The sequence below is a fragment of the Xenopus laevis genome, chromosome 5S, assembly GCF_017654675.1.
Source record: "Xenopus laevis strain J_2021 chromosome 5S, Xenopus_laevis_v10.1, whole genome shotgun sequence".
NCBI lineage: Eukaryota > Metazoa > Chordata > Amphibia > Anura > Pipidae > Xenopus > Xenopus laevis.
Genome location: NC_054380.1, coordinates 6,980,566 through 6,999,607, shown reverse-complemented (window position 1 = coordinate 6,999,607; position 19,042 = coordinate 6,980,566). Strand labels below are relative to the sequence as shown.

General features: G+C 45.5%; 1 protein-coding gene across 2 annotated transcripts; it reads right to left on the bottom strand.

Annotated features, from left to right (window-relative positions):
- Positions 1-6,170: 6,170 nt before the first annotated feature.
- Positions 6,171-17,145, bottom strand: yipf3.S (Yip1 domain family member 3 S homeolog). Of its 2 annotated transcripts, NM_001097663.1 has the most exon segments (10): positions 6,171-7,159; positions 7,581-7,704; positions 9,188-9,301; positions 13,091-13,222; positions 13,997-14,089; positions 14,384-14,429; positions 14,620-14,726; positions 15,326-15,535; positions 16,824-16,958; positions 17,052-17,112. In NM_001097663.1, coding segments are annotated over 9 exon segments (1,026 nt in total). In that variant the 5' UTR covers positions 16,896-16,958; positions 17,052-17,112; the 3' UTR covers positions 6,171-7,031.
- Between the last annotated feature and the right edge of the window lie 1,897 nt (positions 17,146-19,042).

Genomic DNA, 19,042 nt, shown 5'->3' with positions numbered 1-19,042 from the left:
CCTGTTAGCTGTTCTGGGCTCTCTGCTAAAAGCCAATTAAGTGAGAAACTTTGTTTCTTTTTCTGGCTGTTCAGTGCATAGAAAAGAGGGACTTTCCAGTACAAATGAGGGACTGCGGGTTGAGCTGTCAAAAGAGGGACTGTCCCTCCGAAAAAGGGACAGTTGGGAGGTATGCATTCTATAGTCGAAGTACTGTCTCTTTAAAAAAAACTTTGACCACCGACTTCGCCACCTAAAACCTACCGAGCACCAATGTTAGCCCATGGGGAAGGTCCCCATAGTCTTTCTAGCCAATTTCTGATCAAAGGAAAATCGTTTGATGCAAAGGATTTAATCGTTTGATTCAAAGGATTTAATCGTTCGATCGAACGTTTATTCATTCGATCGAACGAATAGCGCTAAATCCTTCAACTTCGATATTCGAAGTCGAAGGATTTTACTTCGATGGTCGAATATCGAGGGTTAATTAACCCTCGATATTCGACCCATAGTAAATGTTCTATGTTTTTATATCAATGTGACCAAAAACATCATCTGATTTTCAAACAAGTCCTAAAAGTAGATGAAGAAACCAAAGGCCCCCATACAAGGGCCGATAAAAGCTGCAAACAGCCCGAATGAGCAACGTATTGGGCTGTGTGTAGGGCCTTCCGACGGGTGTCCCTGATGGATATCTGCAGGGGCGATCCTACCCAATTTGCCACCCCCCACTAGTGCAGAGAGCGCAATTGCACTCTCTGCACTAGAAGACCTGAATTTCCGGGTTTAAAACCGGAGATTCGGCTCTTAGTTACCAGGAGCAGCAACCAGGGGGGCGCTGCCGCCTGAGGCGAGTGGTGGATATCTGGCTGAAAGTCGGCTGTTACTGGGCAGGGTAAAAAATCCCGTCGGATCACGGCTGCATCTGTTCGTTGATACGATCCGACCGCCTGTATTGCCTCCATTCTGATCCCTAGGGCCCACGATTGGATCAGCCCGATATCGGCCATTTCGGGGAGAGATCCAGCCGCCCCCAGCCCAGCGTGACTGAAACAACTCAGCAAGATGATTTCATGGTGTCTAAGCGTCGCCGTTACTAAGGTTCGCCGGGCTGTGGGCGACTTTGGGGAGCTATTAGCTCCTTATATTTCAAGTGAAGCTTCTATTTACTGATACCGACACATTCCTATTTTATAGGAACGTGTCAGTATCACTTTAAGTTTAAACAAATGAAACAAAAATGATTGTGTTTGGTCACGTATTCATTGAAAGAAAAGATGATCCAATAACAGTAATATCTGTGTGTGACATAAGTGAATCCATATTCACCTCCTTTCACTAGGTATTTGGTGTGACGCCCTCGTGAAGCAATAACTGCAACTAAGGGGCAGATTCACTAAAGGGCGAATTGTCGCCAGCGACTGCTTCACACACATCACACCACTTCGCCAGGTGCAAATTCGCTATCCGCTACGCTAATTCACAAATTTGCAAACTTTCGTCCTGGCGACTTTTTGCTAGCGTTACTTCGGCACTGCCAGCATTTCATAGTGAAGATGCGCTAGCGTTCGTTTGTGATCTTGCACTTAGGTCAATTTGCATACGGAGGGTAATTTAAAGTTGTACGGACGTCTTTATTATAAATGTTGGTGCAAATGCTTGAAGTTACCACTTTTTATTACAAATGTCCAGGGAACCGTAATAAAGACAAGAGAGTTAATATAATGCCCTACACATGAGCCCATTGTAAAATGAATGTTCCATATGTTATGAAATGTCTGGAGAAAACCCAGTTACCCAAAAAAAGTTCAAGTTAGGACTTTTGCAGCCAATCCCGCTTAAAAAAAGGAAAAGCGTTGCTCTTTAATGCATTTTCGGCTCACAGGATATGATGTAAGTGACATAAATTGAGGAAGATCTGGCTGCTTTATAGCACTTTGCCTGGTCTGAGGTGGCGAAGTCAAATCTGGCAAAAGAGGTAACGTTCAGTAAAATCTGCACTTTATTGAATTTGCGGAGTTACAACCATTTGCCAGAGCGAAAAGTCGCCTGGCGATAGAGAGCGGCCGAACGCTAGCGACGGTCTCTTTCACTAGCGAATTGTCATCTGTGCCTATTAGTGAATTTGCGATGTCCCTCCAGATATGATTTCTGGCGAAAAGTCGATAGTGTAAGCCACTTCACCCTTTAGTAAATCTGCTCCTAAATATTGCGCTAACTGTTGATCAGTCCTGCACATTGAGGATTTGTAGCCCATTCCTCCATACAGAACAGCTTCAGCTCTTGGATGTTGGTGGGTTTCCTCACATGAGCCACTCACTTTAGCATACCTCCCAACATTTTGGAAGTAAAAAGAGGGACAAAAAATTTTTTTCCGCATGTAGCACAGCAATTTTTTGACCACACCCCTTTCTGTGGCCACACCCCTAATTACCATGTTTATTTTACAAAATTTGGACGGTTATGAAAGTTTCAAAATATTTCTCCTTATCTAAACTGTGTTTTTGTGTCTCAAAATTGTTACAAAGTATCTTATTTGCACCTGTGGCTGTTCTGGGCTCTCTGCTAAAAGCCAATTAAGTGAGAAACTTTGTTTCTTTTTCTGGCTGTTCAGTGCTGAGAAAAGAGGGACTTTCCAGTACAAATGAGGGACTGCGGGTTGAGCTGTCAAAAGAGGGACTGTCCCTCCGAAAAAGGGACAGTTGGGAGGTATGACTTTAGGTCTTTCCACAACATTTCAATTGGATTAAGGTCAGGACTTTGACTTGGCCAGTCCAGAGAATTCATTTTATTCTTCTTTAACCGTTCTTTGGTAGAAAGACTTGTGTGTTTAGGATCAATGTCTTGCTGCACGACCCACTGTCTCTTGAGATTCAGCCTTAGGGCTCTTACACATTGGCGTCTTTTGCTGCGATCCCCTGCATTGCGCTTTCTTCCGTTCAGCCGCAGGGGAGCGCAGGAGTAAACACACTCAATTACTGTCAAGTGGGCTGTACTCACACAGACGCATGTTTGCAGCAAATGCAGGTGGGACGCAGCATGTTACATTACTAAGGATAAATAAAGTACATAACTAAATATAATTATTTTTGTTTCATTTGATTAACTAGGTTTTCTTTATCTACTTTTAGGACTTGTTTGAAAATCAGATAATTTACAGTCACATTCATATATAAATAAAGACATTTTTAAAGTTCAAAAACTTTCAAGCACAACTGTATATATAGTGATCATATCTCCCCTTAACTGCCTCTTCTCCAGTGTAACCAATCCCAACTTGACCAGCCTTTCCCCATAACTGATCCCTTCCATTCCCTTTATCAGCTTATTTGCTCTTCTCTGTACTTTCTCTATATATTTAAAGGGATACTGTCATGGGAAAAAAAATGTTTTTCAAAATGAATCAGTTAATAGTGCTGCTCCAGCAGAATTCTGCACTGAAATCCATTTCTCAAAAGAGCAAACAGATTTTTTTATATTCAATTTTGAAATCTGACATGGGGCTAGACACATATCAATTTCCCAGCTGCCCCAAGTCGTGTGACTTGTGCTCTGATAAACTTCAATCACTCTTTACTGCTGTACTGCAAGTTGGAGTGATATCACCCCCTCCCTTTTTCCCCCCAGCAGCCAAACAAAAGAACAATGGGAAGGTAACCAGATAGCAGCTCCCTAACACAAGATAACAGCTGCCTGGTAGATCTAAGAACAGCACTCAATAGTAAAATCCAGGTCCCACTGAGACACATTCAGTTACATTGAGAAGGAAAAACAGCAGCCTGCCAGAAAGCATTTCTCTCCTAAAGTGCAGGCACAAGTCACATGACTGGGGGCAGCTGGGAAATTGACAAAATGTCTAACCCCATGTCAGATTTCAAAATTAAATATAAAAAAATCTGTTTGCTCTTTTGAGAAATTGATTTCATGCAATTCTGCTGGAGCAGCACTATTAACTGATTCATTTTTTTCCCATGACAGTATCCCTTTAATTACGGCCACTTATATCCCCCCTTAACTACCTCTTCTCCAGTGTAAGAAATGAAAAATTGGTCAGAATTGGGGAACCATAACTGATCCCTTCCATTCCCTTTACTAGATTGGATTAATATCAAAAAGGGATATTGTTGAATTAGATTCTCTCTAATTGAATTAAATAATATCACAGCATATTTCAGATTGGGCTGCTCCTCCCAGGAAGGACTCCAAGCTCCGTCTCCATTATGGATTTGCCTAGTGCAGTCCCATTACATCTCAGATGCATGACCTTACATTTATAAACATTGGATTTCATCTGCCAAGAGTGCTAGTTCGACCAATAGTTTCAAGGTTCCACATCCTGGAACTCTGTGGGACCCACGAAAAACCCTACTCCAAGTAAAGAATATACCAGTGATACCCACCCTCAGTACCCACTTTCCTATCCATTCACAAACTGCATTACTGAGACCAACAGATCTTAAAGTAGAATTCAACCATTAACTAAAAAAACCCTACCCCCTAACCTACAAGGACCCCCTCCCTCTTCTCCCCTGCCTAGCTGCCCCCCCCTTGGGGAAAAGCCCTTACATTTTTACTTAACCCTCTGTGCAGAATCAGGGATTCACGGCAGCCATCTTCCGTGTCTTCGGTAATCTGAGACTAAGACTGGCGAAGCGGCGCATGTGTAGCTGGAGCTAGTTCCCGGTTTGTGACAGCGGCGCATGTGCCGAAATGGACGGAAATTGCCAAAAAAGACACGAAAGGTGGCTGCCATGAACTGCGATCCCTGAATCTGCACCGAGTGGTAAGTAAAGAATTAGGGGCATTTCCCTGGGGGGAGGGCAGCTAGGCTGGGGGGAGGAGGGAGGGGGGTCTACTTAGGGTAGCGATTCTTTTAGTTAACGGTTGAATTCTCCTTTAAAGCTGGCCATAGACGCAAAAATCCGATCGGACTTACCCATCTCCCGACCTGCCACTAACCTTCAGTTTAAATAAAGTAGTAAAAGAACAGCCGATGTTCTGCCCGGACAGCAATCATACGAAAGTTATGTCCGACCAAAGCTAGTGACAGTCTCCCACTGAAAATCATCAGATCGGCAATACACGCAGAGATATTATCGGCAGCCGACAGAAATCTTTCAACCTGTCCGATCCACCAAACGACTGATCTCCATGGGATGAAAAATGTCGGGACTCTCCACACAGGTCCGAAAATCGTGAGAATCGAGGATTCGTACGATCGGGTCTTTGCGTCTATGGCCAGCTTTAGTTGTTTATGCGACACTTTTTCCAGCTCTTTGGAACAATCTAAATACTGTAGATCTCAATGAATGCTCTGCAACTGTCCAACGTCCTGTTTGCTGCATCCATAAGCAAACTGTCTGACATGTGTCTCTCTTAAAGCTATGCTGATGAACCCATGATGAACATAATCTTGAATCAAAGTCAAAGTAAACTTTATTGTCATCTCAGCAGTATACGAATATACAGTGAGACGAGACAACATGGCTCCAGCTGGTACATATATGAATGTGATCCAGATTGTGCCCAGATAAGAATGGAACTCAGGACCAAAGGCAGCAGTGTTGAGCCAGTCTGTGACTGGGGTTTCCCTCTCACCCCTTTAGGGAACATTGTATTGCACAGAATCCAGCTGGTGTCAAATGCATTAGAAATGCCAAAGTCTTCAATGCAACCATTCAGCACATAGATCTATTCATTGCTGATCAGCCATGTGACACTCAGATCTTTAGTACGTACCCATCTATGGGCAGTTGGATGTTGATTCATGTTTTGGAAGACCTGTCCCCCCAGGCTTGTTCATTGTAGGGGTAATCCCGACCCCATCTGACACCTGAGGCGGCTTTCCTGCTGCCACCCCCTTCCCCCCAACTCTCCCCTTTTCAGCACCGGAGGGGATCCCGTTGCTCTGCAGTACAACAGGCTAATTTCTGGTTTTAAGACATTAAGCTCTTAAGTTACCAGGAGCAGCCTTTTGGGGCACTGCCACCTGAGACGAGATTCTCAACTTGCCCCATTAGCACAGCACCCCCGATTGTATCCCATAATACTCTCAAAACAGATTCTGTGTAGCTTGGGTAACGACATCTTTAAACTTCAGATGCTACAGAACCACAGCTCTCAGATTCACTGTACCTGCCAGCCAATCTCTGATGTTTACAAGAAGTAACCTCATACAGAACAAGACAACCCTTGGTACAGCAATGCATCACTTTACTACACATTGTATCAAGGCTTTTGGGCATAAATAAACCCTTATTTTTATAATGGTGCCCCTTTAATACAGAAGCACAAAGAGTTAAAACAGATACCCAATAACAAGTCTCACTCTATTAATGAACTTATTACAGAAATAAGAAGCAGATGATTGAGGGGACTATCTGCATACACAAATTCCTGGGCTGAGGGGTTCCACATTGGGGTAACAAAGGTGCACATAGTGCTGTTAGGAGAGTGCAGATCTCTCAAGGAACAGAAAGGGTACAAATGCACTAATTTCTCATACACACAGAGTTGTGGCACTGCATAGGGGCAGCCCTGGGTACAGAGCTGGGTGCTGATTAGTTGGGGCTCCAGTTACCAGGTGTTTGGCCTCTAGTGTTTGTGGGTGAGGAGAGAAAGGGGACAATAAGGCATAAACACAGTCCATGTAACGTGTTTGTTAGGTCTGCCTCCATTCCATGCATTGCCCTATGTTTAATAGCCGATATCCCAAAGTCTTAACATTTCCAGCTTTGATCAGATCCCACACGACCGTCCAAGACTGAAAAAAATCTATGATGGGGAGCAACGGTTGCCAGGATCAAGACAATACATCAACATTTGGAGCCAAAGAAAAAACTTGTTAACTCTTTACTATCAGAAAAGGTTTAAAGCCCCCTTCTGACTAAGGGGTTAAAGGACAGCATGAGGGGGGGGTCCCCCACATTAACAGCAGCTCTTCCTCTTAGCTGTGGGGATTCAGCCAGAAAAGGGCAAAAAGACAGTATTTGCCCCACTGGGGGATTAAGAGAATCACAGTCATTTGCAGTACTTTGTCTTTGTGCCCAAGGTCAGCGGGAGTGGGCCAGAAGAACCTGTACAGTGGCATTCAGCAGAGTATTAGGCCCCACAGGCAAATCCCGAGCAACTCTCTGAATGGGTGGTGGAACAATCACTCCATCCAGTGTATCCAAAATACCTACAAATGGAAAAGTAAGCAAACATGAGTCAGGCCAGGAGAGCAAGAGAAAATTGGAGTTTTCCAATTCCTTCCACAAGAAGGAAAAGACAGAAGGAGAAAGGCAGTGAGAGAGAAGGGGGATAGGCGTACCTGGAGAAAAAATAGTGAGGGAGAAGGGATGGGATCTCTGGAGAAGAAAGTGAGAGAGGGAAGCTGGGCAGTTAGACAGAATGAGGGGAAAACAAAGTGCAAAGAGAAAGTAGAAAGCTGAATGAGGGGCAATAGTGCTAGTGGCAGCACAGGGGTATGAGAAGAAGAGAGCTGAAAGAGAAAAAGAGAGCAGAAAGGGAAGAAGAAAGCAGAGGGAGGAAGTGGTACCAGGGGTAAGGAGAGGAACATTGGGAGGTCACAGCAATCACAAACATTAAAAGGTTCTCACCTTCCACAACCTTGTGATAAGCAAAGTGCAGGTACAGCAAGAAAAGCATATGGAGGGCGGCCATAGTACCGCACAGGATCAGCCTCTGAGTGTGTCCTACAGTGCGAGACAGCAATACTGCCACCTACAATTAAAGGAGAGATATAATGCACATTGTTAGAAAATTATAATGAACATACATTATAAATGGCTATATTTTAATTTTAATGTTTCCTTAATGGACTTCACTAGGCAAATCCATAATGGAGACGGAGCTTGGAGTCCTTGTAGATGATCAACTTGTCTGTAGCAAGTAATGTCAGTCAGCAGCATCAAGGGAAAGTAAGGTCTTGAGTTGTATTAAATGGGGCAGAGAGTCACGGGAGGAGGGGGTCATTCTTCCACTGTATAGAGCACTTGTAAGGCCCCATCTAGAATATGCCGCACAGTTTTGGTCTTAAGCACCAGAATTGGAGTTTGCCGAGAGAAGTGCAACTAAGCTGGTAAAAGGTATGGAAAAATGAGGTTCCATCTAAATATTCAGAAGGGTTTATTTTTTACAGTGAGAGCTGTGAAGATGTGGAATTGTCTCCCTGAATCAGTGGTACAGGCTGATACATTAGATAGGTACAAGAAGGGGTTGGATGGTGTTTAGCAAGTGAGGGAATACAGGGATATGGGAGATAGCTCATAGTACAAGTTGATCCAGGGACTTATCCCATTGCCATTTCGGCATCAGGAAGGAATTTTTTCCCCCTCTGAGGCAAATTGGAGAGGCTTCAAATGGGGTTTTTTAGCCTTCCTCTGGATCAACTGGCAGTTAGGCAGGTTTTATATAGACTTAAAGGGATACTGTCATGGGAAAATATTTTTTTTCCAAAATGAATCAGTTAATAGTGCTGCTCCAGCAGAATTCTGTACTGAAATCCATTTCTCAAAGGAGCAAACAGATTTTTTTATATTCAAATTTGAAATCTGACATGGGGCTAGACGTATATCAATTTCCCAGCTGCCCCAAGTCATGTGACTTGTGCTCTGATAAACTTCAATCACTCTTTACTGCTGTACTGCAAGTTAGAGTGATATCACCCCCTCCCTTTTTCCCCCCAGCAGCCAAACAACAGAACAATGGGAAGGTAACCAGATAACAGCTGCCTAACACAAGATAACAGCTGCCTGGTAGATCTAAGAACAACACTCAATAGTAAAAACCCATGTCCCACTGAGACACATTCAGTTACATTGAGAAGGAAAAACAGCAGCCTGCCAGAAAGCATTTCCTTCCTAAAGTGCAGGCACAAGTCACATGACCAGGGGCAGCTGGGAAATTGACAAAATGTCTCGCCCCATGTCAGATTTCAAAATTGAATATAAAAAAATCTGTTTGCTCTTTTGAGAAATGGATTTCAGCAAAGAATTCTGCTGGAGCAGCACTATTAACTGATTCATTTTGAATTTTTTTTTTTCCATGACAGTATCCCTTTAAAAGGTTGAACTTGATGGATGCTCCCTGTATCTATTCCCCATTTCTAAAAAAGCAGTTCCTTATGTTTTCTTTCAGCCTCCCCTCCTATTCCTTTACTGTAGTAGTCCCACTGTCCCTGCTGGGAGGGTGTTCTGCTTCTCACCATGCGGAGAGTGGACAGCCCCCCGATGCACAGCCAGAATATGTAGAAGAGTGAGTGGAAGTGGATGTTATAGGTGATGAAAAGCACGATGCAGTGTCCAAACAGCCCGTAACCCTGAGAAAAAGGAGACAAGGTTTAATAATGGCTTTTTTTGCAGATTTCTCCAAATACAGGAATCTTTCACATTCTGTAGGATAATTCTAATTGAATTAGGGATGCACCGAATCCAGGATTCGGTTCGGGATTCGGCCTTTTTCAGCAGGATTCGGCCGAATCCTTCTGCCTGGCCGAACCGAATCCGAATTTGCATATGCAAATTAGGGGCGGGAGGGAAATTGCGTGACTTTTTGTCAGAAAACAAGGAAGTAAAAAATGTTTTCCCCTTCCCACCCCTAATTTGCATATGCAAATTAGGGTTCGGATTCGGTATTGGCCGAATCTTTCGTGAAGGATTCGGGGGTTCGGCCGAATCCAAAAAAGTGGATTCGGTGCATCCCTAAATTGAATCTAATGTAACCACAGTCATCAGTGTAACAGAAACCCGTATATAAATATATATATAGAAGAAGAGCAAGGTTCAGCCCATATGAAACAGAGCACATAGAAGAGTAGGGGTGAGTTCAGAAGGGCAGGGTTTGGGGGCAGAATTGATCAGTATGAGAGAGGGAACACAGAACAGAATGGCTGCTACAAGAATCAAATAATGCACTTGTGAGAAGGGATCATTAAAGAGACACTAACACCAAAAAATAACCTTTTTTAATATTCATTATAAGATTATCTTTGAATGTTATTTATAATTTTGCCATAAAAGTATTTGCCTGATGCTTTTACATTATTTTCCTTACCCCAATATTCCCCTATGAGATGGGACAGTCAAGTTGGCAAAACAAATGTGGAATCAGTATATGCTATGTTTAAATACGTTGAGTGAGTTTACTGCTGTACATGGTGGGCCCGGGTGCACACGCCCCAGACCTTCAGCAAGGGGAGCAAACACCGGAAAATAGGAGATTTTGTGTATTCACCGTTAAATCTCTTTCTCTTCAGTCACTTGGGGGACACAGGAGACAGTGGGGTATTGCTAATGCCACTAGGAGGCAGGACACAACAGAATAATAAAATAGGTGACTCCTCCTTGGCTGGCTATACCCCCAGCAGTAGGCAGAGCCTGAATCAGTTTGTAACAAAGTAGTGACCGAATAACTGTATGATAACTGTAATAATTTGAACTGTAACATACTGGCTATGGCCAGAACCATGTCAAATGGATAGAGAGGGCCTCCATCCAGCGAGGGAAGTCCTGTGTCCCCCAAACGACTGAAGAGAAAGAGATTTAACGGGGAGTACATAAAATCTCCATGTCGGCTTGGGGGACACAGGAGACAGTGGGGACGTCCCAAAGCTGTCCCCTATCCTCAGGACGGGAAGGATAGGCCCTATGTGGAAGAAGCCACGGCAGCCTGAAGAACCTTCCTGCCAAAGCATGTGTCAGATGTCGCAAAAGTATCAAAGTGATAAAATTTTGTGAATGAGTGGATCAAAATCCACGTGGCCGATTTCTGGGTACCAGGGGAAGTGGAGGGAAGGCGTAGGCTAGCCTGAAGTTCCAGGGAGCTGTGAGAGCATCTGCTTCCAGCGCTAGCGGGTCTCGGTAACAGGCAAAGAAGGCCGGCACCTTTCGATTCTTTCTCGTCTGGCATGCCCCGTTGGTGGACGAACTCTTGGAAGATCTCCTCATTTAGTGACCATTCTCCCGGGTCTAAGGTTTGACAGCTGAGGAAGTCCGCTTCCCAGTTCTGGAGGCCCGGGATGTATATGGCTGACAGTTGGGTGTGATGGTTCTCTGCCCATTGAAGGATGAGGCTGGTTTCTCTGTGGGCACCTCTGCTTCTTGTGCCGCCTTGATGATTGATGTAAGCCACTGCTGTGGCATTGTCCGACTGGATCTTCACAGCGTAGCCTGACAAGTCCTGTTGCCAGTGAGTCAGGCCTAGGCAAATTGCTCGGATTTCCAGTAGGTTGATTGTTAAGCAGCGTTCCTTCTGGGACCACATTCCTGAGCTGAGCATCCCTCTAACACTGCTCCCCATCCGAACAGGCTTGCGTCCGTCGTTAGGAGACGTCATTAAGGTTTTCCTAGGCGTTTTCCTGCGGAGAGATGGTGGGAGTTTGACCACCAAAGAAGGGATGTTTGAGTCTTACGTGATAGACAAATCTCTTGTAGTAGGGACTTCCGTTTCCAGGACGTCAGAATCTTCCACTGCAGATCTCTGAGGTGATGCTGGGCAAATGGAACTGCTTCTATGGTCGACACTATGACCCCTAGGACCATCATGCAGTCTGGCCGAATGGGTCGGCTTGGTTAGTAATGAGTTCATGAGACTTTGTAATCTCGTTGTCTTGTCTTGTGGTAGTGAGACTATCTGAGTCCTCGTGTTGAACTGCATTCCCAGAAAGATCATGGATTGGCTGGGGATCAGAGATGACTTTTCGAGGTTGATGCACCATCCGAGCTCCTGTAGCTTGGACATGGAGAACTGCAGGCAGCGTTGGGCTGCTGCGAGGGAGGGTGCTTTGATTAACAGGTCGTCGAGATAGGGAGTAATTGATATCCCCATGTTTCTGAAGACTCGAGGGGCTGAGGTGAGGCTGAAGGGAAGGGCTGTGAACTGATAGTGAAGATTTTGGAAGGCAAAGCGCAAGTATTTCCGATGTGGAGGGAAAATGGGGACGTGGAGATAGGCGTCCTTGATATCGAGGGATGTCAAGTATTGGCCCTCGCTCATCGCTGCAATGATGGATCTGAGGGACTCCATCTTGAATCTTCGAGGCCTTATGAATTTGTTGAGTCCCTTTAGGTCTAGTATAGGATGAACAGACCTTCGTTGTTCCCTTCTTGGGAACAACAAAGAGGTTGGAGCAGTACCCTTTGAATAGTTCCCCTGGTGGCAGCGCCGATCCGCGCCTTTATGCTGCCTGAGGCGGCCTTCCGTTGCCGCCCCGACCCCTCCTCACGGCGCTCACATTTTCTGCGCAGGAGGGGGTCGGGGCGCTGCACGACGCTAGTGCAGAGAGCGCAATTGCGGTGGGAAGGGGGCTGCTGAGGGCAGATGGGACCCCCAGGGGGAGAGGGGAGGGGTACTCACCTTCCCCTGGGCCCCGGATTATGTCTTTGTCTCCTGGCCAGCCGACTTCTTCCTGAAGGGGAGGAGGAGTGTGTTAGGCTGGGTGGTTGGAGCTGCCTTTAGCTGTGGTGACCCCAGGGACAGAATCCACCGCAGGGAGATGTCATAAAAAATGTGTAAGTGTAATTATAGGAGTAAGCGAGAGAGAGTCCTAACCTCCTTAGGACACAACAAAAAACTGATTCAGGCTCTGCCTACTGCTGGGGGTATAGCCAGCCAAGGAGGAGTTGCCTTTTTTATTATTCTGTTGTGTCCTGCCTCCTAGTGGCATTAGCTATACCCCACTGTCTCCTGTGTCCCCCAAGCCGACATGGAGAAAAGAGGCTCAGCCTATGACTAAGTGTCCCTTGTAGACACAAAATGTGTCAGGCCTTGGTTATTAATTATGGAGAATAAAATGTAAGCATGTTTAACCTTTTACAATCTGACTCTGGCTTTACTACTTCGCGGGTTGAGGCTTGTGCCAGCCTCAAAACAGGCAAAACAGTCAGGTTTACGAACTTCAAGTAATAATTATTTACAAAAGCAGAACTATCAGCAAAAAACATTCAACATGACCTATATGTAACTTTTAAAGCATAACAAAACAGAAAAGGGACTTATACAGGAGAATGGGAGCGCACTGGGTTACATGGTTACAGAAAGAGTACAGGAATCCTTTACTGGCCAATGCTAATTTAGAATCTTATTCTAATTTTTGTTGCCAAATACTCACAAGCAGGGACAGTGTCTGTAACATGGTGATCTGAGCGTTGCACAAATAGGCCAAGAAGTAAATGAAAGAAGAGACTCCCAGCCAGTAGCCAAAGCAGGTGCCAATTGCAGTACCCATGAGAGTGCCCTCTCGCTGTGTAGAGATAATACATGAACTAAATCACCATATCTAGAGAAACCACCAACTTTATTGTCATCAATTTATTTATAGGCTCCAACCAACCTACATTTCTCTTTACTCTGCCCATCTTCCCCACCTACTACTCCCTCCATCCCATGAACCCTTCTCATCTACTCATCTGAACTCATCTGCTGCACACTGACACTAAGGGGCAAAATCTCACCCATGTTCTATTAATTCCTATGGGATTTTTAGAAACATATTTATCAATGGAATTCACCATTTGATAAATATGCTTTTATATGAATGAATAGAAAGTGAGTGAGATTTACTGTGGTGAGTTCTATTCTCACCTTTTGATAAATCTGTCGGGAGATGACAGCAGAAGGAGCGGGCAGAGGAGACTAAAGAGGAAAGAAAGTTAAGTGGTGGAGACAGCAGAGAAAGTATGCAAAAATATTTGGAGAGGGTGTGGCAGTAAAGGAGACATAGATATTTAGGAAGGTATCATAAAGTGGGGAGCAAAGCTGACGGGGGGCAGCAAGCTGACAATATCCTTTTCTCTCCTCAAGTTCCTCTTTGTATTCTGCCCCAGGGAGCCCTTTCCCATTGTGGTTCCTTCTATCACTTTATTTGCTTGCTTATCATCCATAACCTACTATATCTATCTATCTATATCTATATCTATATATATACTTGTCTGATCACCCCTGCACTCGGCCACCCCCCCCCCGTATCCCAGTTTCCCACAATCCCCCTACGCCTTGTCCAGCCTCTCTTACTTACAATAATAGTTCCTGATGATTTCATCCCGTGCAAGAGAATGGCCACCATGGTGAACACCAGCATGAGGGGTCCGTACAGCTCTCCAGCAATTTTCTGTAGGTGAAAAAACAGAAGGCCAGGAAGTATTTTTTTTTTTTTTTTTTTTGGTTTCCAAACTTTTCTGATCACTGTTCTAGATCCTTCCTTGTCCCATAAGTATATTACTTGTATACATTATTTTATTCAATAGACAGCCCAGAAACCCACATGCCAATGAATCGAGATGTTGTTGTTTTTCATTTCCCAGCCCTCCTCATAATACGCAGCTTTTGGAGAGCTGATTCGAGTTGTAGGCCAACATCTTGATAGGTCACAGATTGAAGTACTGTTATATAAATCTATACACACCTGGGGGAAGCTGATCATTTTTACCGGGATCATTGATTCCAGCAGCCTGCAGCAGAGAAGAGGAGTGAACACTAGTATGTCATGGCCCTGTTTCCTGTGCTTGGCCAATTTTATACAGAAACCCCATTGACTTGATTCTTTAATTATATAATATTGAACATTTTCCTACATTCATTCCTCTAAATATTGTCATGGTCTTTTAACAGAACCTTGTAACATACTGGAACTGAACTCACCGGTTTCGGACCTGTATGGGCTCCACGTCAAAGTAAGGCCGCAGGATGTCTATATTGGCATAAAGGTTGAAAGCTTTGGAGGCCTGTCTCTTGCCAGCCTGCCACATCTAGAATTGAGGAGCAGGAGAGAAAACAGACGGTAAACATGGATTAAGTCATACCTGAGCATCTCTATATTGGATTAAAGCTAGAAGGCATTTGACAGTGAAAGGGTTAAGGAAGGGAAAGTAACCCTTGTCCTGCTGCCTTTGTGTGAGCAAGGAAGGCATTACTGTGGAGAGCATCTTAATCTGGTTCCTATTTCTATCCTTCCTCTCTTTCATTAGGGTTTGAAATTAATTCTGCCAAATTTTAAGAATTAGACTGAATCTACAGTAACTACACCAAAAGTCCTCGGAATCAGACAAACTCTGAACCTGACACATCCCTTAAATGATATGAGTTTTGGAGCAGCGAAGCCAACCAAGGAAAGATACATGGGAAAGGGACCTTGTATTTGGATTTGTACAACTGAATTTTGAATTTGATTTGGGACAGGTTCAGATGCCTTCCTGAGTGGAAAAGCACAGGTTTAGAATGGCAGAGATGGGGAGACAGGGACACAGGGTAAAGGACTGGGACATGGAAAGAGAGAGACAGTGATGAGAATACAGAATGTCTGACTTACTGAACAATGCCATTAAAATGAAGCAGAGATCATTCTCACCTCATCAGCCACTTGTCGCCCCAACTGCCCCTTGACGCCTTTCATACCAAGGAAGGCCCCATCCTCCTCCCCATCCTCTGGGGCTCCTTCACCTTCCACTTCCTCTTCCTCCTCCTTCATTCGCTGATGAATCTCCCCCATGTCTTCAAAGCTGGATCCAGATGTGTCATCCATGTTTTCCATGTCAATTACTGCTGCCCCCCCACCAGACTGTGAGAGACAAGACACGGGCTGATGATTGGACGGGCACACGTCAGGTCACTTTAATTTACTCATGAAGAGTGACTTGGGCAGAACCATATCAGTTTTAAGAGACAGCGACTTGGGCTGAACCATATCAGTTCTGGGAGACACTGACTTGGGCAGAACCATATCAGTTTTAAGAGACAGCGACTTGGGCTGAACCATATCAGTTCTGGGAGACACTGACTTGGGCAGAACCATATAAGTTCTAGGAGACAACTCAGGACATATCACTACCAACAAATGTCATCCTGGTGTCCCAGTCTGCCCAACGACACAGACTTGTGAGCCCAAATATACAAACAGCCTGGCATACACATCAAATTAGTGAGAGGAAAGCATCAAACTTAAAATCATGGGTTGGCAGGTGCTCACACTCACACAGGGCAAGGAATTATTGTCTGGTGAAAGAGAGACAATATAATGATGCTAAATATCATAGTGTGACTGACTGGTATGTAAATAACCAGGGAGATCTCTCTCACATACACTAGGGGTATTGGGGGGAGAGGTAGATAAGGGTGTAAATGGACCCTGACTCAACAGGATTATTATTATATGGTACGGCCACCTCACAGGCATCATGAGCTCCTCTATCATACCTCCCAACATTTTGGAAGTAAAAAGAGGGACAACATTTTTTTTTCCGCATGTAGCGCAGCAATTTTTTGACCACACACCTTTCTGTGGTCAGGTTATGAAAGTTTGAAAATATTTCTCCTTATCTAAACTGTGTTTTTGTGTCTCAAAATTGTTACAAAGTATCTTATTTGCACTTGTGGCTGTTCTGGACTCTCTGCTAAAAGCCAATTAAGTGAGAAACTTTGTTTCTTTTTCTGGCTGTTCAGTGCAGAGAAAAGAGGGACTTTCCAGTACAAATGAGGGACTGCGGGTTGAGCTGTCAAAAGAGGGACTGTCCCTCCAAAAAAGGGACAGTTGGGAGGTATGCTCTATACATGTACTATTCCTGAGCCTCAGCTGAGCTATGTTGGCAGCTTTACCAACCGCTATCCATAGTGTAATAACAAAATGGCACGGCAATAGGGGCGAAGCAGCAGCAGAGACATTGCACAGGTTTATATTTGGTTGGGGGTAACACTGCAGAAATATCTCTCATTTAATAATATGTATGTGATTGTATGTACTCTCTCTGTGCCTCAGATCTAGATTGTAAGCTCTACAGGCCAGGAACCCCCTGTAATACAGTCAGCATTGAGCTAGTCCATGGGGAGGCAGATAATGGAAACTGACTTACCTGCATGTTGTCATCAAATCCGCCCCAGTCAGCAGCTGTCAGGTTTCTGCTTGATCCCGATGAGCTGGCCATCCTGCCCCTAGTTCCTGCCCCTCCCTCACTACCTGACACTTTAGCCTGCCCCTCCCTCACTGCCTGACACTTTAGACTGCCCCTCCCTCACTGCCTGACACTTTAGCCTGCCCCTCCCTCACTGCCTGACACTTTAGCCTGCCCCTCCCTCACTGCCTGACCCAATTACACTAGTTCACCCCAGGAGGCAGAAAACACCTATTCCAATATTTCTGCCACTTAACCTCTCCACTGCTGCCTCCAGGAAGTAAACACTAGCTGAAGACGTGGTGAGTAGGCAAGTCTCGCGAGACAAATTCTCCTCACGTCACTTGTCATGGTAGCGGCTAGTTCCCATCCTCGGAAAGGACCTGACGTCACGGTCATGTGATCATACCATGTGACCGCTCCATTGCGCATTATCCATTATTGAGCGGTAGATTCAAATAAGCAGAAGCGCTAATGCATTGTACGGGCAGGCAGCGAACATTTCAAAGGACGTGCAGCTTAATCTCTGGAACTGCCAACTTCTGATGTAAGTTGTTACAGGCTGCAACCTCTACCCTAGGTTTTACGGCAGTTAACTGGGTCACTGTGCCTCGATTTCTGTGGGCTATAGGGGTGATCGCTGTGCCTCTGATTTTATGTGGGCGATGGGGGGGTTACTGTGCCTCTGATTTTCTCTGGGCTATATGGGGGGGATCGCTGTGCCTCTGATTTTATGTGGGCTATAGGGGGGATCGCTGTGCCTCTGATTTTATGTGGGCTATAGGGGGGATCGCTGTGCCTCTGATTTTCTCTGGGCTATGGGGGGGGATCGCTGTGCCTCTGATTTTCTCTGGGTCTATAGGGGGGGATCACTGTGCCTCTGATTTTTGTGGGCTATAGGGGGGATCGCTGTGCCTCTGATTTTCTTGGGCTATAGGGGGGATCGCTGTGCTCTGATTTTCTCTGGGCTATAGGGGGGATCGCTGTGCCTCTGATTTTCTTGGGCTATAGGGGGGATCACTGTGCCTCTGATTTTCTGTGGTCTATAGGGGGGATCACTGTGCCTCTGATTTTATGTGGGCTATAGGGGGATCGCTGTGCCTCTGATTTTACTGTGGGCTATAGGGGGGATCGCTGTGCCTCTGATTTTTGTGGGCTATAGGGGGGATCGCTGTGCCTCTGATTTTCTGTGGGCTATAGGGGGATCGCTGTGCCTCTGATTTTTGTGGGCTATAGGGGGGGAGTCGACTGTGCCTCTGATTTTATGTGGGCTATAGGGGGGATCGCTGTGCCTCTGATTTTATTGGGCTATAGGGGGGGATCACTGTGCCTCTGATTTTATGTGGTCTATAGGGGGGATCGCTGTGCCTCTGATTTTCTCTGGGCTATGGGGGGGATCGCTGTGCCTCTGATTTTCTGTGGGCTATAGGGGGATCGCTGTGCCTCTGATTTTCTGTGGGCGATGATGGGGGATCCTGTGCCTCTGATTTTCTGTGGCTATGGGGGGATCACTGTGCCTCTGATTTTATGTGGGCTATAGGGGGGATCGCTGTGCCTCTGATTTTATGTGGGCTATAGGGGGGATCCTGTGCCCTCTGATTTTATGTGGGCTATAGGGGGATCGCTGTGCTCTGATTTCTCTGGGCTATGGGGGGATCGCTGTGCCTCTGATTTTCTGTGGCTATAGGGGGGGATCACTGTGCCTCTGATTTTATGTGGGCTATAGGGGGATCCTGTGGCCTCTGATTTTCTCTGGGCTATGGGGGGGATCACTGTGCCTCTGATTTTCTGTGGTCTATAGGGGGGATCGCTGTGCCTCTGATTTTATGTGGCTATAGGGGGGGATCACTGTGCCTCTGATTTTATGTGGCTATAGGGGGATCGCTGTGCCTCTGATTTTCTCTGGGCTATGGGGGGGGATCGCTGTGCCTCTGATTTTCTGTGGTCTATAGGGGGGATCGCTGTGCCTCTGATTTTATGTGGCGATGGGGGGGTTACTGTGCCTCTGATTTTCTCTGGGCTATAGGGGGGATCCTGTGCCTCTGATTTTATGTGGGCTATAGGGGGATCGCTGTGCCTCTGATTTTATGTGGGCTATAGGGGGATCGCTGTGCTCTGATTTTCTTGGGCTATGGGGGGGGGATCGCTGTGCCTCTGATTTTCTGTGGTCTATAGGGGGG

Coding starts and splice junctions, on each gene's coding strand:
- yipf3.S (XM_018264178.2), bottom strand. CDS start 16,895: ATGGCCAGCTCATCGGGATCAAGCAGAAACCTGACAGCTGCTGACTGG. Junction 13,223..13,996: donor AATCATCAGGAACTATTATT/GTAAGTAAGAGA, acceptor ATCTCTACACAG/CGAGAGGGCACTCTCATGGG. Junction 7,705..9,187: donor GGCTGTCCACTCTCCGCATG/GTGAGAAGCAGA, acceptor CTTTAATTGTAG/GTGGCAGTATTGCTGTCTCG.